This window comes from Leucoraja erinacea, chromosome 25 (assembly GCF_028641065.1).
Source record: "Leucoraja erinacea ecotype New England chromosome 25, Leri_hhj_1, whole genome shotgun sequence".
Classification (NCBI taxonomy): Eukaryota; Metazoa; Chordata; class Chondrichthyes; order Rajiformes; family Rajidae; genus Leucoraja; species Leucoraja erinaceus.
Genome location: NC_073401.1, coordinates 31,388,869 through 31,415,833, shown reverse-complemented (window position 1 = coordinate 31,415,833; position 26,965 = coordinate 31,388,869). Strand labels below are relative to the sequence as shown.

General features: G+C 44.5%; 1 protein-coding gene across 1 annotated transcript in view; it reads right to left on the bottom strand.

The window, feature by feature from the left end:
* LOC129709250 (membrane-associated phosphatidylinositol transfer protein 2) overlaps positions 1–26,965 on the bottom strand; it is a 127,200-nt gene that overhangs the window by 32,386 nt on the left and 67,849 nt on the right. The window contains exons 4-10 of the mRNA XM_055655494.1: positions 18,303–18,517; positions 16,624–16,745; positions 15,370–15,603; positions 13,052–13,399; positions 6,955–7,050; positions 4,769–4,876; positions 3,549–3,616 (exon numbers count right to left, since the gene is read on the bottom strand). Coding sequence (XP_055511469.1) covers positions 3,549–3,616; positions 4,769–4,876; positions 6,955–7,050; positions 13,052–13,399; positions 15,370–15,603; positions 16,624–16,745; positions 18,303–18,517 — 1,191 coding nt within the window. The remainder of the gene's footprint in view (positions 1–3,548; positions 3,617–4,768; positions 4,877–6,954; positions 7,051–13,051; positions 13,400–15,369; positions 15,604–16,623; positions 16,746–18,302; positions 18,518–26,965) is intronic.

Here is a 26,965-nt window from a genome sequence, read left to right as displayed (position 1 = left end):
GCTCATCTGTAATTTTGAGCCTTGTTTTGTTGGTTGAAGGAAACTAAATGAATAACTGCACAATAACATGGGAATAACACTAAATGGAGGGGCAATGGAAGTCTTGGCCAATTACTGCTTTGCATACAACAATCAAAGAAAAAGACAAAGCCTGATGCTGGGAAATATAAAGGCATGTTACTAAACCACCCATGGTAAGAATGTTGGAAGATGAAACAGATGAATTGTGTCAAGTTCACAAAGATGCTATAAAAGCAAAACAAATAATTGGTAGAAAGTTGTTTTTGAGTAGTTGCATCTATTATGCTACATGGATATCATAGTTCAAAGACATTTGCTAGTTTAAAATGAAAACTTGCAAATTCAGCAATGATGCTTCTCCTCCCTGCCTATGTAGACCATGGAGACCACTCCCTGCAATTGATCACAGCAAACTGCAAAGAGACATTTCCCCCATGGTACGTCAGCGGCTCTCCAGTATGTCAAGATGTCACTGCCTCAACTTCACGCGGTACAGGAAATGCCCCGGTCTATGATTGCTCTTTGTGGAGATACATATCAGTCAAGGCCGTCATTGACAAGGAAGTCAGTCTGTATCTAGTAATCCCACTCAAATATGTGCATGAGATTATGGATTCTCCAGGTCATTAGCCCATGGGCGGGTGGGTGGGCACTCACTAGCTCACATGTGGGCAACACATTGTAAGATGCTAGGTGTCTGTCTCCTTCATTCACAGCCTAATGCATCCAGTTGAACAAGGGGGGCATTCATGTCAATCAAGCCAATCACACATATTATTCAAAACCTGCTTGCAAGGAAATATATTCACACTCGAGCTTCTTCTCGTTCCAGCACGGAAGCTAAACATTAGTATGTTGTTGAAATCAACACACTCAGGAAGCAGTTAGGGCACTGAATCCACAGCTTTCATTTTACTTACTGCCAGAAAACTTGTAAGTGTAATCTTTGGTATAGAGGTACTGACTCTCTTATTTTTAAGAGGGCTGTGTATCTGCATGAAAATACAGACCAGACAGGTGAAGCATGAATTGCATTTTGTAATATTACCAAACATTCTCAATAGGCTAATCTACTCTCTTTGTTATCACAACTGTAAATGGAAAGCAATAAATTGATAGACACCAACACACAAATACTGTTGAAGTGGCAGCATTGGGAATTATTCTCCTGAACTCAAGTTGGACAAGTTGGTGCAATTGTCACCTGCACGATGACAGTGGATTATTGTGACTAAATCATTAAAGGGCACGGCAGATTGAGCAATGGTTTAAAAAGCAGAAGCATTACTGAGCATCAGATATAGAGGCATGGTGTACAAATGGAGTCATCATCAACCGTTACAAAACACAGGTTTGGTCACAACTGAATTCTAACCACTGCACAATTCTAACCACTGCACCTTAAGGGCCTGCCCCACTTTTAGGCGATTTTTTAGGCAACTGTGGCGACAGTCACTGCCGCGGCGTGACGGCGGAAATGCACCCACCCCACGACAATGTCCACGACAAGCTGCCACCTGGTCGACATCAAGTTACGACACGCTACGTCAACCGGCGACACAATTCCTCGCAACTTGGGGCGTCCACCTATGACCACACCTACGACAACCTTCAACCACACAGGCTACAACCTACCTCCACCAGCGACAAGCTACAACCCTGTCGGTAACAAATGAAGAAAACTGAATACTTCTCTCGACGCCAGAACTCACGCTGGTTGACGCCGGATGACGTAGGTTGTCGCCAATGGAATTCACCGAGGTCATGACCCAGCGACAACCAACGTCACCTGGCATTATCCTACGACAACCTACGACTGGAGAACAGGCAACATCAAGCCCACTGTCGACGAAAGGTTTTGAACATTTCAAAATCCAGCGGCGACAAGAAATAAGTAACGACATTTGAGGAGACCCCTCACGACAATACAGGCATCACCCTGCGACAGCCTATGTTTCAGCTGTCTCGAGTCTCGACCTGAAACGTCACCCATTCCTTCTCTCCTGAGATGCTGCCTGTCCCGCTGAGTTACTCCAGCTTTTGGTGTCTATCTACCGTTCTATGATCAGGTGTGTCCTGCCCAGTGCCCTCACAATTTCACTCAGCCCCAGCTCAGCCACCACTGGTACAGCTGTGACTGAGTGAGCAAACATTTGATTTGCATAACGACACGCATTAAATCAAATTCCTGTGAATCCTAAGGGGATGTTCATGTCATTTTAACCTTCGTGTTCTTGAACCATTAGTTACACGGTCACTGGATTTAACATGCAATTAATGAATATGACCTTTTGTAACTCTCCTGCACAGGGTTGAAGTAGCATCTTCGTGCAATATCGATCTATTACATCCGTGCATCTGTAGCACAGGACTTGGTTTGGTCTTTGTTATAAACTGGGCTTTAACGTTGTGGCCATCCACATTGAAAAAGCTGTTTCCATAACCCTAATGTTAAATCTTGAAACTCAGAGAATAAATGGGGATAACACTGCAGTTCACAGCTGTGCCAGTGGCCGCTGACCCGGGGATGGGCACAGCTGTACCAGTGGCCGCTGACCCAGGGAAGAGTAGACTTGATGGGCCGAATGGCCTGATTCTACTCCTATCACTTATGATATACTGTCTTCAACTGATTAAACAGTTCCGCAGAGACAGTGTGAAGCTTGTCTCAGACAGTGAACCCAACAACAAATAAGCTCTGAACTACGAAGGTACACAGAAAAGCTGGAGAAGGGTGCAGCAGCATCTATGGAGCGAAGGAAATAGGCAGCGTTTCGGGCCAAAACCCTTCTTCAGAAGCTCTGAACTACAACAGACTATTAATATTATTGCACTATATTTGTTTATTTATTGAGTATGTGTGCATGTGTATATACACACACACGGAACCTTTTTCTCTCCCGTTATGTACTATGTTTACATATTCTGTTGTGCTCCAGCACGTAAGAATTTCATTGTCCTATCTGGGACATATGACAATAAAACACTCTTGACTTGACTTGAAGCATGGTCTCACATGCGAGCACATACTCCAGCTCACTGCTACACTGCGGACTGCCATCACCTGTCATCCACATTCTCTTCAGTAGAAGTTCCACTGAATCCCCCTGCCAAAGCATTCTATCATACCTTCCAAAGGTGTCATCACGTGTGTGCGCGCACATGTGTGCATGTGTACGAGTGTGTAAGAGAGAGAGAGTGCGTGTGACAGTGTGAGAGTGAGTGTGTGTGTGTGTAAGAGAGAGCGTGTGCGAGTGTGTGTGCATGTGCAAGTGAAAGAGCGCGTGTGTATGTGCACGCATGTGTAATTCTGGACCAGGTAGTACATTGAATAAAGACCCTGTTGTATTGCCCCAACGGCAATGGTAACACTAGCCTCAGGTGGCTTTCTAATGGGATTCATCTAATTGATGCCTCAGTGGTTCAGTATAAATGGATTACTCATTTGCAGCGATGTGTTGTTAATGATTCTCCCATACAAAGCATTTAACACCTGAGTAGCGAAGACTGTTATCCAAATCACATACCTCAATGGGATTCAACTGCTCTGCAGTGGACGGAGCATAGTCTCTCAATTGGCCTTGGTACAAGTCACCTAAGAGAGAAAAATGATTAAATAACGGCATAGGATCTCTGCAGCTGCCAGATAAATCGAGCAAGTAACACTCCCCTCTCCCAATTTATGTATCCTGGTTAGATTAAGTTGGTCCCGAGGACAAAGGAATCATTCCATTGCTAGATCCAGCGTCATTTAGATGGGTTAAGGGCCTGTCCCACTTGGGTGTCATTTGTGTGCCATTTGCACGACTGGCCGGCAGTGAATGACGCGCGACTGTCGTGTGAAAATCGTCGAGCAGTACGACAGTCACGCACTTTGCTCTTGAGTGCCCTGCTTCTTTTGGGAGCCATTGCGATGTCGTTCTTACAGTAGTGTTATTTTAGTCCCATCTCCGTGGCAAGGATTTTCCCAGTGAAAATCTTTCGAAACTCGGCGTGCTTTACACCCTGGTGATCACGTGGTGCGGCAGCTCAAATGACGTGCCGACGGCGTACGCGGCAACGCATGGTTTATGGACGTTGACGCAGTGGCGCATAATAAATGAGTGTAGGCAATGGTCGTGCGTCACCATGCGTAACCACGAGTCACCACACGCTACACGTACGTCAGTGTGCGCAAGGGATACGTCAGACAGGTGGCCCGCGAGGATTTTGAACATTCCAAAATCCTGGGGCGATAGGGAAGCACCGCGCATTACCGCGCGTCACTGCATACGCCACCACGCGCCAACCAATTTTTAGGATGTTGCGTAAATGACGCGCAGATGACGCCCAAGTGGGACAGGCCCTTTACACTCACTGAGTCAGAGAGGATGGGGCAAGATCTACTGCAAGCTCACACACAGGTGGCAATGCCAGCTTCTGCATCAGCCTGGTGCACACACACACACACACCCCTTACACACACTCTCTTACACACACATGCTCTCTCACACACTCATTCACACCCTCTCTCACACACACACACACACACACAATCACTCTGGTGTGTGTAAACACAACCCCGGCCACTGGCAGTGTGTGAACACAGCGCAGGAACATTAGGAAGATGCAAATAAGCAGCTGAATAACAGCCTGGTCCGCCACAGGCACTGTAGGTCAAATTATTTTTTCATTCAAACAAATGTGAATGAAAATGAGGCAGGTTGTGTGGAGTATTTGAATGAAGAGAGAGAGAGAGAGAGCTTACACTGGCCCTCCTCAGCTTCACCACAGGCATCTATTTTATCAATAAGATCATTTGAATTCCATTTTGTGATTTCTTGAGGGAAGTTTTCCTCATTGTCTGAAAAGTCTTCTGTGTGGATAAAAAGGTAAATATGAAAACCAAATTACAACTTTTTCACATAACAAAATTCATTGTAATGACTACAAGATAAATCAAATAGATGAGCCAGAGTAAGGGAGCAGGGCAGCGCCTCAGCCTGGCTGTGTGTGTGTGTGTGTGTGTGTGTGTGTGTGTGTGTGTGTGTGTGTGTGTGTGTGTGTGTGTGTAGTGTGTGCAGGTGGGTGTGCGCGTGTGGTGTGTGTGTAGTGTGTGCATGTGTGTGTGCGTGTGTGGTGTGTGTGTGTGTAGTGTGTGCATGTGTGTGTGCGCGCGTGTGTGCATGTGCATGTGCGTGCGCATGTGCGAGCGTGTGTGTGCGCGTGCGTGTGCGCACACAATAACGGCTCGTGCACCACTGTCTTCATTTACATTGACGGCAGAGGAAGGGAACACGCTGCAGCCAATTCATCTTTTGTAATTCCTGAAGCAATTAGACAAGTAAAGCAGTGATATCTCTGAGGTCAGGAGCGTGGGGGTTGGAGAGGTGGAGGCCAGGGCTAAAGCACACGTGTATTCACACACACGTTGTTAGTTCCATGGCAGATGTCTCGGTGCCATCCAGGGTTGTGTAAAGGCCGTGCCCAATCCGTTGTGAGTAACAAAGGCTGAGTGAAATCATGGGAAGAATCTGCCTCAGTTGTTTTCTTTGCAACAAAAGACACCGAGGAAAGATATACTGCTGCATACAAAAATGATAAGATGCTTGACAAGATAAGCAAAAAGGTTGCTTGCTATTGAGGGAGTGCAGCGTAGGTTCACAAGGTTAATTTCCGGGATGGCGGGGCTGAGAGAATGGAGCAGCTGGGCTTGTCTACTCTGGAGTTTAGAAGGATGATAGGGCATCTTATTGAAACATATAAGATTATTAAGGGCTTGGACACGCTAGGGGCAGGAAATATGTTCCCGATGTTGGGGGAGTCCAGAACCGGGGGCCACAGTTTAAGAATAAGGGGTAAGCCATTCAGAATGGAGATGAGGAAACACTTTTTCACACCGAGAGTTGTGAGGCTGTGGAATTCTCTGCCTCAGCGGGCGGTGGAGGCGGGTTCTCTGGATACTTTCAAGAGACAGCTAGATAGGGCTCTTACAGATACCGGAGTCAGGGGATATGGGGAGAAGGCAGGAACAGGGTACTGATTGGGGATGATCAGCCATGATCACATTGAATGGCGGTGCTGGCTCGAAGGGCCGAATGGCCTACCCCTGCTCCTATTGTCTATTGTCCTTAGCTGAGAGCCCAGCAAGTAGAGGGCAGAGTTTGTTTATTGCAAAAGGAATCTGAGAGAAAAGACGTTTCCGTCACTGGGTGAATTTTGCGTAGAACACAAGAGTGCTGGAGTAACTCAGCGGGTCAGGCCGCATCTGTGGAGAACATGGATAGGTGATGTATCGGATTGGGATGTATCGGATTGGGACCCTTCTTCAGAATCCATGTGAATCTCGCTGCACCTATTTTCTATGTTTCCTAAAGCTTGGGAACTGGCAGGCAGAAGTATTCAGTTCATTCAGCGCTTAAAGGGCCCTAAACTGCAGACAAAGAGTTGAGCAGTGGCATTAACCTGGGACCATTTTTGACTAGCATGGATGCAATGAACCAAATGGCCTTCTCCTGTGCTGTACATTTCCACGATTCTTCATCCCTATTCTGCCATGTAACTAAGAGGACCAGAGGACAAAGGTTTAAGGTGAAGGGGAAAAGATTGAATAGGAATCTGAGGGGTAACCTTTTTTAACACAAAGAGTTGTGGATGTATGGAACAAGCTGCCGGAGGAGGTAGTTGAGGCTGGGAGTATCCCAACATTTATGAAACAGTTAGACAGGTACATGGATAGGACAGGTTTGGAGGGATATGGACCAAGCACAGGCAGGTGGGACTAGTGTAGCTGGGACATGTTGGCTGGTGTGGGCAAGTTGGGTCACACTGTATCACTTTATGACTCTATAAGATGATTTATTCTAATGTCTGGGTGCCTGCAATAACAACCATGACTACAAAGGCCAAGCAAACGAGGTTTCCGACCATTTCTTGGAACTGTCTGTTGTGTACCTTGTGCATCGAAGAATTCATCATCTGAGCTGTCATCAGAGTCTCGAGCAATACTCTGCATTCGCCAGTCTGCAATATTGTGTCGCGAAGGGCTTGCTGATAAACAAAGAGACATTTGTTAAATGGCAAAACACTATCAATTCAACCAGTGAGAATAGTAACTGCTGAAATGTGTCATTAGAAAGACAGTATTGTGGTCTACACCTGGTCAACTGTGCACCTGAGCAGGAATCTGGTGGGAAAATGCAGTCAATGGTCTCCGCAAACTATTACATGTTCCACCACATCATTACAAAAAATTGAGTCTGTTCAAAAATCACATTTGGCTTATCATAAATGATGACGCTGGTGAATGATTAACAGTAACAGATAGAAAAGCAAAGGTGAGCGTGCGGTGCCTTAGTAAACCCACTAACGATGGCTGTCCTGCTGTGCTGCAATACTCTGTGTGCAGATTAGCAAGGACAGAGAGGTATTGTGGGTGCTGTGCAGACAAGTGATTGCAGGGGCGGAAATCCAACGCCCCCCCCCCCACCCCGTTTTGAGAGGTGGGGTATATTCCCCCCCATTTTTTGTAATCCGGATTTTAAAACTCGGTGAAATCGCCGCTTTCCGCAAGACAGTGGGGGTAGGACTGATGATCGAGGGCACCAATTGTTCAAGAGAGACATCGGTCAGCAGGCAATGGGGGTGGGACAATGATAATTCAGCGCGATGATTGCCCCAAGCCACGATATGCATGAAATGCACAGGCGTGATAGTCTTAGTAGAGAGTAGTAATAAACAGCTCAGAATGCTGGGCTCCAAGGCCAGGCTAAGGGCAATGATGCCAGAGGACACAGGGCAACGACGGCATTCTTAACTCCAGCACTGATTCCAGATTTGTTCACTGAGACACAGGAAGAGTGTCAGGTTGAGGAGGAAGAAGAAAATCTCAAAAATATACTTTCAATTCAATTCAATGTAGTAGCCATGGTAGTTCTAATGGACAGCCTGATAGCATCCTTCCCTTTGGTGCCTAGTTCGGGAATGTTGGCCTCTTCAGTGACCTTCACCCCACATCAGTGGCTTTCACCCCACATCTACTTCAGAGACTGATGTGCCAACACTGGGCCAATCTCAGTGTGACTGACCAACGGCTCAGGGAAGGTGCATGACAGGATGGGGCAACAAACTTATATCAGTGGAGAGAGAGAGAGGGACGGGGAGGGGTGCATCAGTGGGGGGAGGAGAGGGGTGCATCAGTGGGGGGAGGGGGGGGGGGTGCATCAGTGGGGGGAGGGGAGGGGGGTGCATCAGTGGGGGGAGGGGGGGGTGCATCAGTGGGGGGGGGGGGGAGGACGGGGAAGTTTGTGGATGAGTGGAGAGAAGGGGACGGGGATGAAGATGTAGATCAGTGGAGAGAGGGGGCAGGAAGTGGAGTGGATCAGGTGGGGACAAGTGGTTAAGGCAGGGGGAATGGATAAAGAATAATTACATTTCCCTCTGTTACTTCTTCAGAAAGCTCAATTGTTGCACAGGGTTTAGCCAGGCCCTGCTGGTTTTCTCACTACAATCCACGCTTTTCCTAGTGACTGCTAACTCCATTCATCATTAACATTTTTAGAACCATTGCTGAGATTAACTGGAGTAATCTGTAGTTATTGGGTTTAATCCTCACTCTCTTAGTAACAAGGGGAGGACATGTGTATAGGAAGGAACTACAGATGCTGGTTTACACCGAAGATAGCGACACAAAATGCTGCTGTAACTCAGCGGGACAGGGCAGCATCGCTGGAAAGCAGGAATGGGTGACCTTTCGGGTTGAGACCCAGTCCTTCTCTCCAGAGATGCTGCCTGTCCTGCTGTTACTCCAGCATCGTGTGTCTATCTCCAGTAGGACATTTGTACATGTTCTAGCCCTCAAAAACCACTGGAAATCGACAGTAGATTACAGGCCTATGGCTAGTCCACTGTGATGCCCATCCTTTGACAGCAACCTAGAATGCACCTCAGGTGATGCCAGTGATGCTGGGCTGTAGGCACTTCCTATTTTATAACAGGAGTGGAATGCTGAAGATAGATCTATACCCGGGCTCGCTCTGTTCTTATTGAAACTGGCCCTTTCTCCTATTGATTATGTTACTATCCTTTCCACAGCCATTGTAAACCTGTGCATTGTCAGCAACCGCAACTTGCAATTACACAGTGCCTTTAGCACACCAATATATTTGGTTTAAGCAACTTTTCAGAGCACAAATAGGTGGTGAAAATGTCAGTGGTCTGAGAAACAGCAGGTAACATTTTTTTAAATGTTGATGCAAACCACTGCACAAATGCCTCTATTCCTTTCAGGCATGCAGCAGTACCTTAGCAAGCAACAGAAAGTGTAGGAGCTAGATTATATTGCCAAACAAATGAAAAGGATATCTGTTAATGACATGAATACGTTCATGCTGGATTAAGCACAGATCGCAAGAATGGAGTGGAGAAATGTGACACTAGATAGATCATTACATCATCATCAACAGGGAAGCAGTGGATCTTGTAACTAATGAGTGGATGTTGTTTCAATTGGGCTTTACCTTTTCTATCATTCTTAATTAAGTAGAATTATTCTTTGTGCAACGTGGCTCATCAACAAAGACACAGAGTAGTTGAACAGACTGACCTCCTTAGCATGGCCAGATGATGCTACCAGTCTGCTCAGTTCAACTGCGCTAGTTGTGATTATTTGAGATCTACTGCTGACCGCAGTGGAGGATGGGTGGGGCTGGGGGAGGAAGTTCAGCAACAGAGATGTTTTTGCTTCTACAATGCAGCTGCTTTATTCTGCTTACTGGAGCCAGTTTGAATGACACAGTTAAATTACGCAGCAAGAAACGTCACGGCACACTGCTAATAGTTTCTATAAATAATCCACAAGCAGCAGATGGCGTCAACATCATAGATCCAGCAGCGGGCTAGATTTCAGCAACATCCTAGCTCGCGGCTTCATCCTGCGACGTGGGCAAACACTATACAACGTGAAGGAGCCATTTCTCTTAAGAAACAAAGCTTGTTCATATAATCTATAATAAGCGAGTATTCTGAAAAACCCAAGGAATTCAGTATTCTGAAAAACGCATGGGATCATGGGGTTTATCAAAGGTTACTCGCTGTAAAGAAAAAGTGAACGAAGCGCTGGCAGTGTAAATTGTGTATAATCTTTATGCATGATTTATGTGTAAAAATATATTTAATCTGAGGAACGGGGGTGCCAAGTGGCGGAAGCGTGGGATGTAACAGCGAGAGAGAGGGGGCAGTTGCGAGTGGGAGACATGGGGGGACTGGACCGGCGGAGAGACATTCTCAACAGCTGCACACACACAGAACCGCGCCTCATCCGCAGCCAGGATCGAACCCGGATCCCCGGTGCCGCAAGCACTGCCAAACCGCCACTGGATCGAGTGGGTCGGAGACGCACGGGGCAACGGGCCACAGGCCCACAGCCAGCGTGGAGAAGAAGCATCAACCCCAGCTCAACTCTGCCTGGACAAGGAGAGAGGCGCAGCCGACAGCCCCCTTGAATGAGAAAACCAAATTGCAGCCCCGGAGCATAACAGTGCTGTGGGAGAGTAGTACTGTCAGCAGAGCCAACATTGGATTTTTAAATAGCCTGTTATTGTGTGGGCTTCACTTCGTTTTTGTGTCAATTTATTTGCGGCTAATGCGGCTGAAGTTGTACAGTCCATGGTGTGACTCTTTCCACTGGATTAAGGCCAAAAGCTACTGCACAAAACTGCCAGGTTAACCTGACTCAATAAAAATAGAAATAGAAACCTGAGCAGTAGTCCGGCAACATTTTAATCCATTCAAAATGATCCTGGACGCTCTATATAGAGCGGGTAATGTGACACATTGTGAAGACAGCAGGTCAGTGCAGTGCATGCACCCTGAGAGAAGAGGCTGTGTCCAGGGGAATAGTGAAGCGCAGGAAGGCAATACTTGTCCAGGGTTCTGTACTGGGGAGGACAAGCACAATATGAGGGCACTATATCGAAACCCAGGTATACTCTGAGAGAACGTGCAAGCTCTACATGGACAGCACCCATCGTCCAGTCACGGAGCTGTGAGGTTGCTGGATAAAACACCACTGATTGGGTGCAGAGTTAGCAATTAGTTCAAGAAGAAACCCCCCCCCAAAAAAATATTTTCTTTGCATTGTTCCCAGTCGGGTAGAGCAGATGAATGTGTAGTTTAAGAAAAGGTGCTTAAGATTCTTGGAGCAACAAGATCATATCAGGGATGGTGGGCCAGTTCTGGGATGGTGGGTCAGACCCGGGGCTGAGGGTCATGGCGAGACCAAGCGCAGGCCAGGCGATCGTTTCGCTGAACCCCTCCGCTCAGTCCGTCTTAACCTACTTGATCTCCCAGTTGCTCAGCACTTCAATCCTCCTCCCATTCCCAATCTGACCTTTCTGTCCTGGGCCTCCTCCATTGTCAGAGTGAGGCCCAGCACAAATTGGAGGAACAGCACCTCATATTTCATGGGCAGTTTATACCCCAGCGGTATGAACATTGAATTCTCTAACTTCAGTTAGCCCTTGCTTTCCCTCTCTCTCCATCCCCTTCCCAGTTCCCCCACCAGTCATACGGTCTCCACCTACATTCTATCTGCCCCCCCCCCCCCCCCGCCTCCCCTGCCATCAGTCTGAAGAAGGGTCTCGACCCGAAACGTCATCCATTCCTTCTCTCCAGAGATGCTGCCTGTCCCGCTGAGTTACTCCAGCATTTTGTGTCTCTCTGGGAGTGTGCGATCAGGTCCAAGGGGGTGGGTTAGATCCTGGAGGGTGGATCAGATCCGGGGCAGGGGGGGATCATGCATTCTCCTCATTGTATTGACATTACAAACAGAAATCACCTGGTTATTGACCACGTTTGGAGCAGGCTGCTTGCACATAAACTGGACACCTGACTCTCAACATTTCAAAAATGATCACCCTACAAAATTATTTAATTGGCTGAAAATTCGGTGAAAATATCCTGAGGTTGTGACAGTACCTTAGAAATGTAGCAGACTGACAAATCTAGCTAATACTGCAGGACAAGAGCACATGAGGTAGCAGCGAGATGCCACCCAGGATTCCAGGGCACCCTCTAGACTCCTCCTCACTTACTGCTTCCATCAAAATGACTACACCAATAGTTGGGGAGCTGCAGCACCAGTGGAGCTCAAACAGGAGGGGCAGTAGTCATCATGCCAGTACACTGCGGCTGTTCAGCTCACCAGATCCATGGCAGCACAGCAAACCCATCAAGCCTCTTTCCTCACCCTAAGTCTGCATACACTTCAACTCCTCCCCTCTCCTGCCCTGAGGTTGTTTTTGCCAGTAACCTGCCAGCTTGTTGTTGTGATGTGGGAGCAGACGAGGGCACTATGTCGAAACCCAGGTAGACCCCGAAAGAACGTGCAAACTCTACACGGACAGCACCCATCGTCCGGTCACGGAGCTGTGAGGTAGCAGCAGCTGTTTCTCACTTACTAATAAACACCCAACTAGCACAATATTACAATATTACTAGAGTCCACAATGTTTCATTGTCATATGTACTAACAACAGGGATCGGCCTTGACCCATCATCAACTCACATTCAGGCTGCCGATCGTAAACAACATTCCTACCCTGCGGGGCGTGAGGAGGCAGGCCTGCCCAGGCAGCAGTTCAGCTCAACACACAACCCTGATTGTGTGGGCTGCTGGGACACACCAATCAACATCATGACAAAGGCAATGCACACCGCCTTTACTCTATATAAAGCCCTCCTGTCTTGGAAACATCCCTGTGAATCTTTTCTGCACCCTCTTTAGCTTAATCACATCCTTCCTATAGTACGGCGAGCAGAACTATTCTCAATATTCTAGCAGTGGTCTCACCAATGTCTTACACAGATGTAAAATGAATTGTCAACTCCTGTACTTGATGCCCAATCCAACGATGGCAAGCGTGCCATTCGCCTTCTTCACCACCTTGTCTACCCGTGTGGCCACTGTTAGGGAACAGTCTCCTTGTACTCACAGTAAGCTGATTCACCACAATGAAAAGACAGAATGGGTGCAGAAATATGTGTGCTGTACCTCCTCTTATTGATGAATGTGATGATTTGGACGATGTGGACCATTGTTTAGTCAGTGCTCGTTCTGTTAATGAGTCCGTGTACTCATTTAGATTGGTACTGCTGGATTCTATGTTGATGCTGGGATTGGCACTGATGGAGTTCTGATCTCTCTCAATGGAGGTTTGGGTCAGGCCAGGCTGTTCAGCTTCGTTGTCGTTTAACTCTGCCACAAACTGGGCCATCTTCTGGGCCAGCATGAGCTGTGTTTCATGCTCCAGCTGCCGGATGTCCTCGATGGTAAGGCCATACCACTCGTCCTGCCAGCACCATGCTTGTCGGTGAGCTCGTAGCATCACTTTCCTCAGGCCTGGAATTCATGGACAGTCATTAAGCAGGCGGGAACATGTATGTGAGTTATGAATAAGCCACAACATTACAGTATACCTGGAATTCCACAATAAATGACTGGAACAATCATGCAAAATATGATACAACTGATAAATATTCTACTGCTTAAACAAGATAACAGAAGGTTCTCAAAAATGGTGATGGCCGTTTCTTTTGACTAACTGAGAACAGCCTTCAGAAGGAAGACAATTAAACTGCTGGTGAAACAAGGAAAAGGATTCAGCAACCCAGGGGCTGAATGGTTACCTCCGAAGAACAAGACACTCCATTGGTGGAACCATCTGAAAACCAAGAGGTGGACTAGAATACTGCACAGATGTTTGCAGGGTGTAAATACTCACCCATTCCATGACACACTGGACCCCACGCACTCAGCATAATGCCACCCTTCCAGATACAGAAAACGGTTCTTCCCTAATATCTATTTAGGATTTAAACTCATGAAGCTTTATGGATTGAGGGAGGCAAGAGAATTTGTAGAGATGAGCAAAAGGAAAGGAAGAGAGAAGGGCAAGGTTAGTTGGAGTTGCGATATTCCATGATAATTAGTTTCAAATCATAATTACAGTCTTGTTCAAAGATGGTGTAGGGATAATGCCAGTAGCTAACGAGCAGTTAGTCTAAGCTGGGTGGTAGGGAAGCTCTAGAACCAACCAGCAGTCAGTTGCACAAATCGAATTGATTAGAGAAAGTCAGCATGGATCTGTGAAAGGCAAAACATGTCCAACTGATATAATAGAATTATTTGATGTAGTTCAGAAGCAGTTGACGGGACTTTGTAATTGATTTGCAGTCTATGGACATTTGATAAAGTGTCACATCATCAGCTGATTGAGATTCCATTGTGCCCATCCTCAAGGTCATTGCTTTTTCTCTCTTCTACCTTCTGTGAGAAGATACGGAAGCTTGAATGTCCAGACCAGCTTCATCCCCACAGTTTCAGGAATCTACTATCAGACTGCAGAAACAATCACCTCTTTCATGCCCAATCCTGGAAGGCGCTGCTGTCTATGTTTACACATTCACAATTCCATTATTGCATATGACAGGATCATTACAGATTTGCTTGTTTGACTCAAGAAGCCTCTTTCGTTATACTAATTTTATAATTTCTCAAACCTTTGAATAAGTACACATTAGAAACTGGAAAAACAATTGAAGACAGTTTGTATTTATAGAATATAAGACAACAAAAGCAACAATCAATCCAAGGTTGTGGATCAAATTGAAACCAAGGCAAAAGGGACAAGTATTCTTTACGCAGAGGCTAAATGAATTGAACAAATAATAGAAATTACTTTGGAAAGAAGTTGATCAACATGTATTCGGTGACCTCACTCTCCATTACATAATGCAATTCGACTAGAAACCATCTGTATTTGCCAGTAGTGATAAGCAGAGCTGGTTTTGTCTCGAACATCTTTGTCAGATCCTGCAATCTCACTCAACGCCACAGCCCCCCTAATTATCCAGTCTCCTCCAGTCAAATGTGCTTTGCCAGTCACTGTTCCTAACATCCACAATTCTGTGGCCCATGTTCAGATCAAGGCTGTGTTGAAGTCTAGAGTTGAGTGGTCCTGCAGAAACTCAATGAGCATGAGTAAGCAAATAAAGATGACCTTCCATCACTTCCTGATAGCTGAGAGTAGACTAATTGAATAACTAATTGTTGGCTGGATTGGATTGATCCTGCTTGTTGTGGATGGGACAGAGCTAGGGAGTCTCCCACATTGGCAGGTAAATGCCTTTACTATAGTTGTATAACTGGCCAACTACAGGAGGGCTTCAACTTGAAAAGGCCCTATTGCTCATATCAAGGAAACTTGACTACATTCAGCCACTACATTTAGCTGTGTCTTTTTGAATGGTGGCATGGAAAAGCAGATTGCTTTCTATTGAACATGCAAGCTGGACCTGACAAACACTCACCTACATCATGAATGAAGCGTTCTATTTTGGATTGCATTCCCCAATATCGAAACTCCACTTTGCAGAGTTTATACGCACACATGATTGGCATTTGTCCAGGCTTCTTCTTGCACTCTTCTATCCAATTGTCTGTTAGGGGGCCCCTTCCTGTCTTGATCGACTTGTACAGTTTAGGATCCTCCTCTGTTTTGTATTCATTAGGAGGAAAAGGGTCTTTGACAATGTCAATGGGATCTGATTCAGAGAGACAGAAGATCAAAGATTTAATCTTTATGATCAACAATCAACATATTTGTAAAAAAGTTGCAGTAGACCTTGCATATGAAAATGAAAATTCAGTTCAGTTGATATATTGATAATTTATAGCAGAATGCAATACTTACAAAAATTGCAATACAAATTTCAGAGATAAAATGAATTTTATAACCCTGAGAAACAATGGATGACCATGGAACAAAATTAATGAACAGGATTAGTTTAAAGAATAGACAATATATTTAATATTTGGTCTAAACACAACCAATAGACAATTGATCACAGCTTTCAAATGAGGCTGTCTATGTTCGAGTAATCATTGCCACGCAATCTTTCTGCATTTCTCCACTCTCTGCACCCTTCGACCCTCTCCTTTCCCCAGCCAGCCATTATAAATTCCCTTCTCAATAGGGCAGAAAGGTGCCTACAGAGCGGGTGCTCATGGCTTGAACTTTCATTATACAAGGTGCCACTTGGTTAGTAGTGGCCAACCATAAAGAGCAACTCGAGCATTCTCGAGGATGGCACGGATTTGTGGGCTTTGTCCTCACAATACAAGTTTAATGTACAATTTTAATGTTTTTTCACAAGAAAGAAGAGTGAAAATGTCTGTAGCAACTTGGTTCAACAACTTTGTGAGTTCCTCACGTGGTCTACAAATGTCTCTATAACCATAGTGACCGGCTGACGGGCAGTATGCGCATGCAGCAGGAATGCCATGGAGATTTGCATTCCTGCCTTCTGCATTCAACTTGTGCTGCACTGCAGTTGGCATCCAATCCCGAGTCAGCCTTGCAGCCAGTTGAACAAAGCAGCAGATCCAACAAAGTACGTATCAAAGCTGGAGTAATGTCACCCTTCATGCAATCGTCTGATGCAAATACCATCATGGTGATGGCAAACTTAACTTGGCTGTCATTTCAGTTAGATTTCTCTTCATTAGTAACACCTAAAATGATTGTTACATTAAAAAGGGGAGATAGAAAGCAAATACTATACCAAGCATTCGTTGCCTTTTCTCAGCAGATGAGAGATTAAATACATTTGCCTGATCTCCTGAATCAGGTTTATAATATGTTTCAATGTCAATGGAGAACTTCTCTACAAAGGGACAGGTATACCTAGAACAATAAAAAGGAACAATCATTTCTTGAAAGTGAGAGGAAACTTAACAATTCAAACTTTCCATCTTTAGTAGATGAGAGGCCACGACAAAGAGGGCAGAGTTCACTAGGTAACCGTACAAGTGCTGAACCAAGACCAGTCAATAGCTCCAGATGATGTAAAGATGAGCCTGTTGCAGCGGGCCTGTCCTCCCAGACCTTCATTAGATGTGTTGGCAATTCTCCACACATGTGCTTCCTCCTCAGTTCAAGGCACCAATTCCTTTTGTTGCCTTCTGCCGACCTAATCTGCTTTAAATTGAACATTCTCGTGTTTATATTTCAATCTCTCCATTGCCTCATCTCTCTTTAAATTTACCAAACATGATGAACTGCCCCCTACCATCCCAAACCTTCAATCCTCAGGCTTTACTAGCACGAACAAACTTGACTCCATGGCAGAGTAGACTCTACAGTGAGATTAGTTTATTGAATTCCTCCAGCAAACTATGGCCACACATAAAACGAGTTTGATAACTTCCTACCATATTGGTTACATAATCAGTATTTTCACAAGAACATATGTAGCAGGAGTGAGCCAATGACATCTTGAGCCCTCACTGCCAATCACAAGAAGATGAGGGATGCCATGTATGCAAAAGAGGCACTGACGTAAGCAGCAGGATGGTGATTAAATCAGGGTGTTGCTGGCTAGATGCTCACAATCCAGACTTTGGAATGGAACCTCAGTTTGGCAGGGCATTACCACGGACACACACACTTCACCGTAGCTGGATAATTAACCCATCACACTAATGAGGCCAAGCCACAGGTTCATGTTCATGCTGAGAACCTGTGTATTTCCTCATGCAAATGTACAACAAACAGTGCATGTCATTCCACTGGCAGAACATTAGCGAAGGGCTGTAAAATATACTACAGAAAGTTCAGGCAGTTTAGAACACAAAATGCAATGGCTCTTTTCACAGAAATCCATGAGAAAAATATATTATAATGTATTATGTTTATTTCTGTCAATGATAGTAATGTTGCAACTTAAGCATCAGCATCATAACAATCTATCTGTGTTGTAACTGTGTTCTTCTTTCTATGTACGTATAACACCGACAATCCTACCCATCAATAAGCTGCAACATCCTGTGCAACTCTAACATAATGTCCCAACTTCTATACTCAATTCAGCGACAGATAAAGGCCAAAGTGCCAAAATCCTTCTTCATTATCACATCTAGCTGCGACCTCACTTACAGGGAACTATGAACATGTACTCATAGAACCCTCTATCCCTCACACTCTAATGTTCACTGTCAAGGTCTTACTCAAGGTGTGACTTCCCAAACAACAACACCACACATTCATCTGAATTAAACTCCATTTGCCATGCCTCAGTCTACTTACCCCAAACCAAACACAATCCACTGTAATTCATGATAACCCCATTCGTTGCCTAAGATACCACCTATTGTTGGTTAATCTGCACACATCATGCCTTGCACATTCTCATCAAAATCATTGATATAGATGAAGCCAATGTTGTATCCAGTTAATTTCTACCTTGTTCTGGTATAGGGATAGGCATTCCATGACTCCTCTTCCACACGCAATGCAGCTTTAGGTAAAATAGACCGGAACCAGCTGGGTATATGCATGCCAATATGGTAGACTTTGCGAGTGTACTGGCCAGAGCCCCCGGGTCCATCGTTATAGGGCCTGTTCTCAAGGATCTCCACTCCACTGCCTTCTCCACAAGTCTCATCTCTGCTCTTTTTCTGTAAGGCATAAACACAGTTTGCGTGAAACACCAAGTATAACATCACTGACAGCACACAAGTCAAAAGCATCAGGCTGCAGTCTGGAATGATTGTAGTGGGGGGGGGGGGGGGGGGAGAGAGGTGGGGGCCGGGCAAAGCCAGGCCAGTGAGGGGGGTTTGACTGGCAGATAAGTGGCAAAAGGTTAGAGTTTAAAATTTACTCTGTTAACCTGGATGGAACAGTGCTTTAAGTTCCAGAATTCATTTCATGCCCCACATTGAAACATATTCATACCATTAGTACATCAAAATCGGCAATGACATTAAGACTTTACTCTAATTAAAAACCATTAATTCATTCAAAAGTAATTCTGAATGAACCATCAGTGAATGATGTGTCCAACAAAAAAAGCTTTCCACTATACCTCAGTAGACGTGACAATAAACTGAGTTCAAACTCAATTGTAACTATGGTCTGTTGAGGCACGTTCACACCTTGATCACTTTCTGAATAAGATGTTTACTGAATGATGCGCTCAGACATTATTGCCAATGCTGTCACAATTAACATATAAAAAGCCATTGCTCTGTCGTCGTTTAGTAAAACTGCTCGGTTTATCATTGACCAGAAACAATTGGACCCGCTACAATTAAACGGCTTCAACTTTCCAATTTTAGCCGACTTGGAAAATGCAGTGGATAATGCAGATGGGCTGCAATGCAGTTTGCATTTCAACCAGGCAGCTCATAGTCCTGGATTATAGGTGCTCAAAACGATAGGAAAGAAAAAAGGGGTTGCAATCCAAATTAAGGAAGAAAGAAGATTGTTTACGAGATCAAGGACAGAGTTTGTCAAGAGTTAAACAAGAATGGAGCTTTCAGACTCAGGACTGGAAGCCACAGACCATCAGTCTGCAAGGATATTGGTGTATTGGGCAAGATGGGTCGAGTGATTTTATTTTTGAAGAGAGGAAGGGAGATATCTACTACGTCAACATTAATTGTAAAAAAGGTTAGAAGAAAAAGCAAAGGATAGAGGTTCAGGAATGTGTTCAGGAGAGCTCGCTTGTTCGCCAAGTTTCCAGCTGCTTCTGGGAACGAGGTGGGCCTCAGATCCAGTGTGGGAACAGTTGGGGATCGGTCATCACTGGATTATATGGTTGAGATTAATAATGGAGAGGAATATAAAACAAAAATTCAAAATGAGAGAATGAATAATCTACTATTTGATCAGAAGTGATCTGCTCAGTAACCAGATTTTGGTCGGTAACACTAACTGAATGACTGGCAACTTAATAAAAAATATTTCAGATACAGGTTCAGTATGTTTTCACAAGTGGGGAAGGAAGAACCAAAAATAATGCCCATTGCATTTCAAAGAGTAACTCCAGTGCAAACAGGTGAGAGGAATTAAAATATATCAAATATAAAATATAGGGGAAAAGTTGTTGTCAATAAATGTCAGCCACAATGGTTCTGAGCATGTTGACAAGGTGTTGATTGTACAAAGATTCTCATGAGCTGGAGTTTAGAAGAGGCTGGATTCCATGTTTAAGAAGGAACTGCAGATGCAGGAAAATCGAAGGTAGACAAAAATGCTAGAGAAACTCAGCGGGTGAGTCAGCATCTATGGAGCGAAGGAAATAGGCAACGTTTCGGGTCGAAAGCCTTGTTAGGCTGCTAACTATTAGCTAGGCAGGAAGATAGGCCAGTGATTGTGATAGAAACATCTGTGCTCGGGTCAGTCAGCATGGGGCTGACGTGTGTGGGGGACGGGGGGGGGGGGGGGAGGCTGGAGCTTTCACACATGTGGTTATGACTCTGCATGACATAATTCAAGAACATTCACTGAACTTCATTGATGATCTTAACCCCTGTAGATGACTTCATACTGTTCGTTGTTTTTGCTCTTTAGCCCACAGCAAATATCATAATTAGAATTTTCGATAGTTCATTTTCTGGTGCTCTGGATGGTGCCAATGCATCCAGAACATGGCAAAAGACATTTCTATTTGTCCATAACTGACTTGGAGATTAAAAGCTTTCTCTCCAATAACAAAGGTGGCCAATGGCTCCATCACCTTTGTTTGGCTATTAAGTAGCAGGTGACCCATGCCCAACCATTGGTGGGATTGAAGATGTGCAGGAGCATAATCTGAATATTATGCTGTGTACATCTCAGATGTTAGAAACCAAAATATATTGCAGTTTATTTCACAGTATCTTAGCAACAGACAGTACAGGTTTCACAGAAGTAGATGACAACTTGGCTTCCTTTTGTCCAATTTGTCGCCACATTGTTTTTACTGAGATTAGTAAAAGCTTTTGATCTCTGCAAGAAGCAATCTAAATGCATGAATGAATCCTTTGTACTTCAGCCTGTACGTCAGTATGTGCAACGCGTATTTACTGAGCAGCATTCTGAGCTCCGTCTCTATAGAAGCCTTTAAGTAACTGACGTTCTCCATAATTAAAAAGTGCTTGCTCTTATTGCATGTAATTTAATGACATTAGTTTAGCCAAGAGATAGCAGCCTCCATCTGTTGCACATAACTAGCGATGCTTCTGATTATAATTTAAACATAATGACTGAAGAGATGACATGAGTGTCTCCTTTTATACTGAACTGGAAGTGCTTGGAGAGGGACACGAGTTCTATGCAATTAATTCCATGGGGAAGAGAATAGTGCACAAACAGGCAAACCCCAGTGCATGCATGCCAATGGCCTTCGGCAAATACTGCCAGAACCTGACGTCAATGGGCTGCATGGTGGGGCAAAACACACACACTCTTGCATGAGTCTAGGCCCTGGTACTATACTAATAGAGTCATAGCACAGAAACAGGCCCTTGTCCCAACTCGTCCCTGTCGACCAAGATGTCCCATCTAAGCTAGTCCATTTGCCTGTGTTTGGCCCATATTGCTCTAAACCTTTCCTATCCATGTCCCTGTCAAAGTTCTTTTAAATGTACCTGCCTCAACTACCTCATTATATATACCCACAACCCTCTGAGTGTAAAAGCTGCCCCTTGGGTTCATATTAAATCTTGTCCCTTTCACCGTAAACATATGTTCTCTTGTTTTTGATTCCCATACCGTAGGTAACACAATCTGTGCATTCATGGTGTCTATTCCCCTTTTGATTTTATACACATCTATAGATCACCGCTCATCTTCCTGGGATCCAAGGAATAGTCCTACCCAGCCGCTCCCTGCAGCTCAGCCCTCAAGTCTTGGCAACATCCTCGTACATCTTTGCAACTTCCCAGCGTAGTGACATCCTTCCCATAGCAGGGAGACCAAAACTGAACACAGTACTCCAAGTGTGGCCTCGCCAACATTTTGTACAACATCCCAACTTCTATACTCAATACCCTGACTGATGAAGGCCAATGTACCAAGAGCCTTCTTGACCACCCTATCTGCTTGTGATACCACTTTCAGGGAACTCCTTGATCCCTGCATTAAACCACTCTTCAGGGCACTCCTGTTCACTAAGAAAGTCCAGCCCTGGTTTGACCTCCCAAAGTATAACACCTCACACTTATCTGCATTAAACTCTGTGAGCCATTCTTCAGCCCACTTGTCCAGCTGATCCAGAGCTTGCTGAAACTTTTGATAACCATCTTCACTGTCTATGATACTACCCACCTTAGTGTCATCTGCTACCTTATTAATCAAGCTTTATACATTCTAATCCATTCTAATATAAACCACAAACAGCAATGGGCTCAGTATCATTCTGCTATGGCACTCCACTCGTCGCAGGCCTCCAGTTCCACCACCACCCTCTCTCCCTGCTCTGTCTGGTAGAAAGGGGTGAGTGCAGAAGTATGGGCAAAGGCTCCATGGACAAGAGAGGGAGGCGTGGGGAGGAGGATGAGGTGGCTCCAGCAACCAGCATTGTGTGCTAGAACAATGTGTCAGTCACGTTATGTGGTACACTTACCACAAAATGCATTACATCCTTGTCCTCCCCACCATTCCACTTCTTGTAACCTTTCCCTATTTTTTCCCTTCTCTATTTTCTCCCTTTCCCTATTCTCTCTAAACTGTACCAGAAGCTGCCTTAAGGACAAATTATTCTATGTTATGAGGTGCCTGAATTCACAAAGTTTACCTAAAGTCCTATAGATAAAGCCTGTTTTGGAAGAATGAAGAATTCAAAGTATGTATTCAGATAATTGCACAGAGCTATGCAGACCTGTGTGTATTAACATTAAATCATGCGTTGGAGCTTCAGAAAAATAACCATGGCCTACACAAAGTGTCATGATGCTAACACCCATCTTACCATGATGTTAGTGGATGGAAAAAGAGACAGTTCGAAGTTCCAATGGGATGAGTACACATTTCTGGGGTAGGGCCTCGCTTGTTTTGTGAACTTTACAACGCTGGAGTTGAGTGAAGAGTTAAGCTCAGCTAATGATCTTCCATTGAGTGAGGGGAGAGATGGAATTGTACGCGATTATCTCCAGTAGCCAAATCAGAACAACAGAATGAGTCTTTAAACATCTATTTGCCTGCTTTTTACCCAACTGATTTCACATGAGTGGTGCCTTAATTGTTATTTATGGAGCTGGAGAATTAGTGAAATGTCACTTAAAGTATAGGTTATTTTACATGGTGAAGGAGAAAGAATGATTGAAATGACTGCTGCAGGCTGTGGCCAAAGCTGCCCTGTTAGTGGTTCTGACAGCTAATTCATTAGCAGCAGCCTGCATTCAGCACCTGCCTCCCAGCCTTTCGCTTCATGATAGATGGATTCCAGGCAAGACACCACTCAAAGTGTGCATTTATTTATCCATAAATGGTTTATGGCTGTATGAGAAATGCAGAAGTCATGCTGATATCCAAGAAACAACAACTAAATTGCACATTCTATTTGTGAATTGGTTACCTAATGTTGTTAGGTTCACCATTTTAACTTGAAATTAATTATGTTTGATTTAATCAAAGATGTTTTACCCACTGGGATATGTTCATGCTATTTGAGCACAGTTAGTTGGCTTGGTTATTCAGGGATGTAACTCCATCATGAATAGGCACCATCTGTTGCTATGACAACAGGACTTCATTAGCAGCCCTTCGTTAGTTTGGTTCACTCAGGCCAACCTCAGTTAGACATCAGCACTAAGCATTGTCAATATTATTCTGCATGTTGGCAATGGTAACCATGGTTGCGACACATGCCCTTTATGATTTAAAATGCTCAGCATTCATATTCAAAAGTGACAAAACTGCTTGTGTCCAAAAATAAAAATGTTTCCAATATTACAGTGAAAATAATGAAGAGAAGGGCGAGACTGGCATTTCTACCAAAGCATTCACAACCTTTGTACACTCCAAAACACTTTAACCAAAGGTTGCTGCATTCAATGTGTTGGTCCAGATACTGGTAACGTAATATGATGCAGAGAGTGCACAATATTTGGAAAGGAACAGCTGGTTCAATTCATATTGAAATTAAGGACAGATGATTTCTTGCAAAGGATTTCAAATATTAAGACAGACCAGCCCTGGAGGACAGACTAGCTCTGGAGTACAGGCCAGCCCTGGAGTACAGGCCAGCCCTGGAGTACAGGCTAGCCCTGGAGTACAGGCTAGCCCTGGAGTACAGGCCAGTACAGGCCAGCCCTGGAGTACAGGCCAGCCCTGGAGTACAGACCAGCCCTGGAGTACAGGCTAGCTCTGGAGTACAGGCTAGCCCTGGAGTACAGGCTAGCTCTGGAGTACAGACTAGCTCTGGAGTACAGGCCAGCCCTGGAGTACAGGCCAGCCCTGGAGTACAGACTAGCCCTGGAGTACAGGCCAGCCCTGGAGTACAGGCCAGCCCTGGAGTACAGGCCAGCTCTGGAGTACAGGCCAGCTCTGGAGTACAGGCCAGCCCTGGAGTACAGGCTAGCTCTGGAGTACAGGCCAGCCCTGGAGTACAGGCCAGCCCTGGAGTACAGACTAGCCCTGGAGTACAGACTAGCCCTGGAGTACAGACTAGCTCTGGAGTACAGGCTAGCCCTGGAGTACAGGCTAGCCCTGGAGTACAGACTAGCCCTGGAGTACAGGCTAGCCCTGGAGTACAGGCTAGCCCTGGAGTACAGGCTAGCTCTGGAGTACAGGCCAGCCCTGGAGTACAGGCCAGCTCTGGACTTCCACTCCAAGGTCTCTCTATATATCAATGATCTTTAGGTCCATCTCATTTCCTCTCTATGTCTTTCCAGTATTGAAACTCCTAAAATACACTTGTCTGGGTTAAATTCCATCTCGCTAACCTGTGTCCCTCGGTATCCTTACACAGGTTCTTCACGGGGTCAAATGCAGGCAAGTCGCACCATCTTAGATGGGCATCTAGCATGATGAATGCGACCAATCAGCCTGTTTCCGTGCTGTGTGACTCTAAGACCAACTATTCTAACAAAACAAAACTCAGCAATTTCAGAAAATTGAGTTTGCAGAAAATGTGAAGTTAAAATGCTTATTCATTTAGTGAACTAATTAAAGTTCTGCTCGCTTACAACTCCTTCCAATAATCTGGTTCACTGTTTATAGTTCCATTACCAGTCTGCTTCACTCAGCCATTCACCTTACCTGCATTTTGTTACCCACCACTTTTTGTTTCTTATCTTTCATCTTAAGACTGGTTTATCTCTAACTTTTCCCAGTTAGAATGAAAGATCAAGTCATCGAATTGGAACATTAACTATTTCACCCTGCACAGATGCTGCCTGACTTATACATCCATTGGATGGAGGGTAGCTAATGTTATCCCACTTTTTAAGAAAGGGGGGGAGAGAGAAAACAGGGAATTATAGACCAGTTAGCCTGACATCAGTGGTGGGGAAGATGTTGGAGTCAATTATAAAAGATGAGATAGCAGCACATTTGGATAGCAGTAACAGGATCGGCCCGAGTCAGCATGGATTTACGAAGGGGAGATTATGCTTGACTAATCTTCTGGAATTTTTTGAAGATGTAACGAGGAAAATGGACAAGGGAGAGCCAGTGGATGTAGTGTACCCGGACTTTCAGAAAGCATTTGATAAGGTCCCACATAGGAGATTAGTGGGCAAAATTAGGGCACATGGTATTGGGGATAGAGTGTTGACATGGATAGAGAAGTGGTTGGCAGACAGGAAACAAAGAGTAGAGATTAACGGGTCCCTTTCAGAATGGCAGGCAGTGACTAGTGGGGTACCGCAAGGCTCGGCGCAGGGACCGCAGCTATTTACAATATACATCAATGATTTGGATGAGGGGATTCAAAGTAACATTAGCAAATTTGCAGATGACACAAAGCTAGGTGGCAGTGTGAACTGTGAGGAGGATGCTATGAGAATGCAGGGTGACTTGGACAGGTTGTGGGAGTGGGCAGATGCATGGCAGATTAAGTTTAATGCTGATAAATGTGAGGTTATCCACTTTGGTAGCAAAAACAGGCAGATTATCTAAATGGCGTCGTTGGGAAAAGGGGAATTACAACGGGATCTGGGGGGTCCTTGTACATCAGTCTATGAAAGTAAGCATGCAGGTACAGATGAATATGAATTTTTTGTTGGGTATTTACTATTTGTTTTAGTGTTTAACACTGTTCAGTGTTTTTTCTCTTTACATTTTAAACAGATGTCTCCGAAGAAGAAACGCAAAATTGTCAATCCAAATGCCCAAAAAGAGACTGATTTCGCAGCATTCGCAGAGATTATCCAAATTTGGACTACTCCAAATGTGATGATCTACAGGACTTTCTTAATGGGAAAGTAGTGGGCAGGAAGGAATGTCATGCGTGGTTTGAAGAGCAAAAACTTGTACAATGTTTACAATGCCAAAATTGAAAAGTTGAGGAAAAACAAGGTGTACAAGGAGTTACAATCTGAGGAGTATGATGATGCTACTGATTATGAGATGCCAATGTACCAACTAGCAACTGATCTTCTCCATAAAGACTTGGTCTATTGCTAGAAATTGTAATTTATTTACCTATCTGTTACGGACTTACAGAATATAACAACAAAACTATTAAAGTTCGGATCTTGAGACTATCACATTTTTGAATTTTCAAGGCAGTCTGGGTGTGTATTACTATTTCCTTCACAACGGTCAATTTTGTAATTAGCTACAATTAGGTAACTAACTAATTATATGCTTTAATTTCAGGTCATCCAAGTAAGATGTTTCATATTTGTTTCAGAATGCTTCAATCTATAATAACTGAAAATGTCATTCAGTTCTCTTAATTTTTAAGAAAGTTATGGGCTTTTGACTGTCCTCGATCACAGCTTTTGTGTTGAGTCAATGGAAAAGCAATAGGGAACAAGATGCTAATTTCTGAGTATAAAAATGGCCATAACTTTTTTAATACTGAAGATATGAAAGTGAATTAGGTATCTAATTAAACTTCTTTTTATGCTTTATCTGATGGGATAAATGGCAGACTTGATTTTGAAAATATCAAAATGTTGTAACATTGCTAT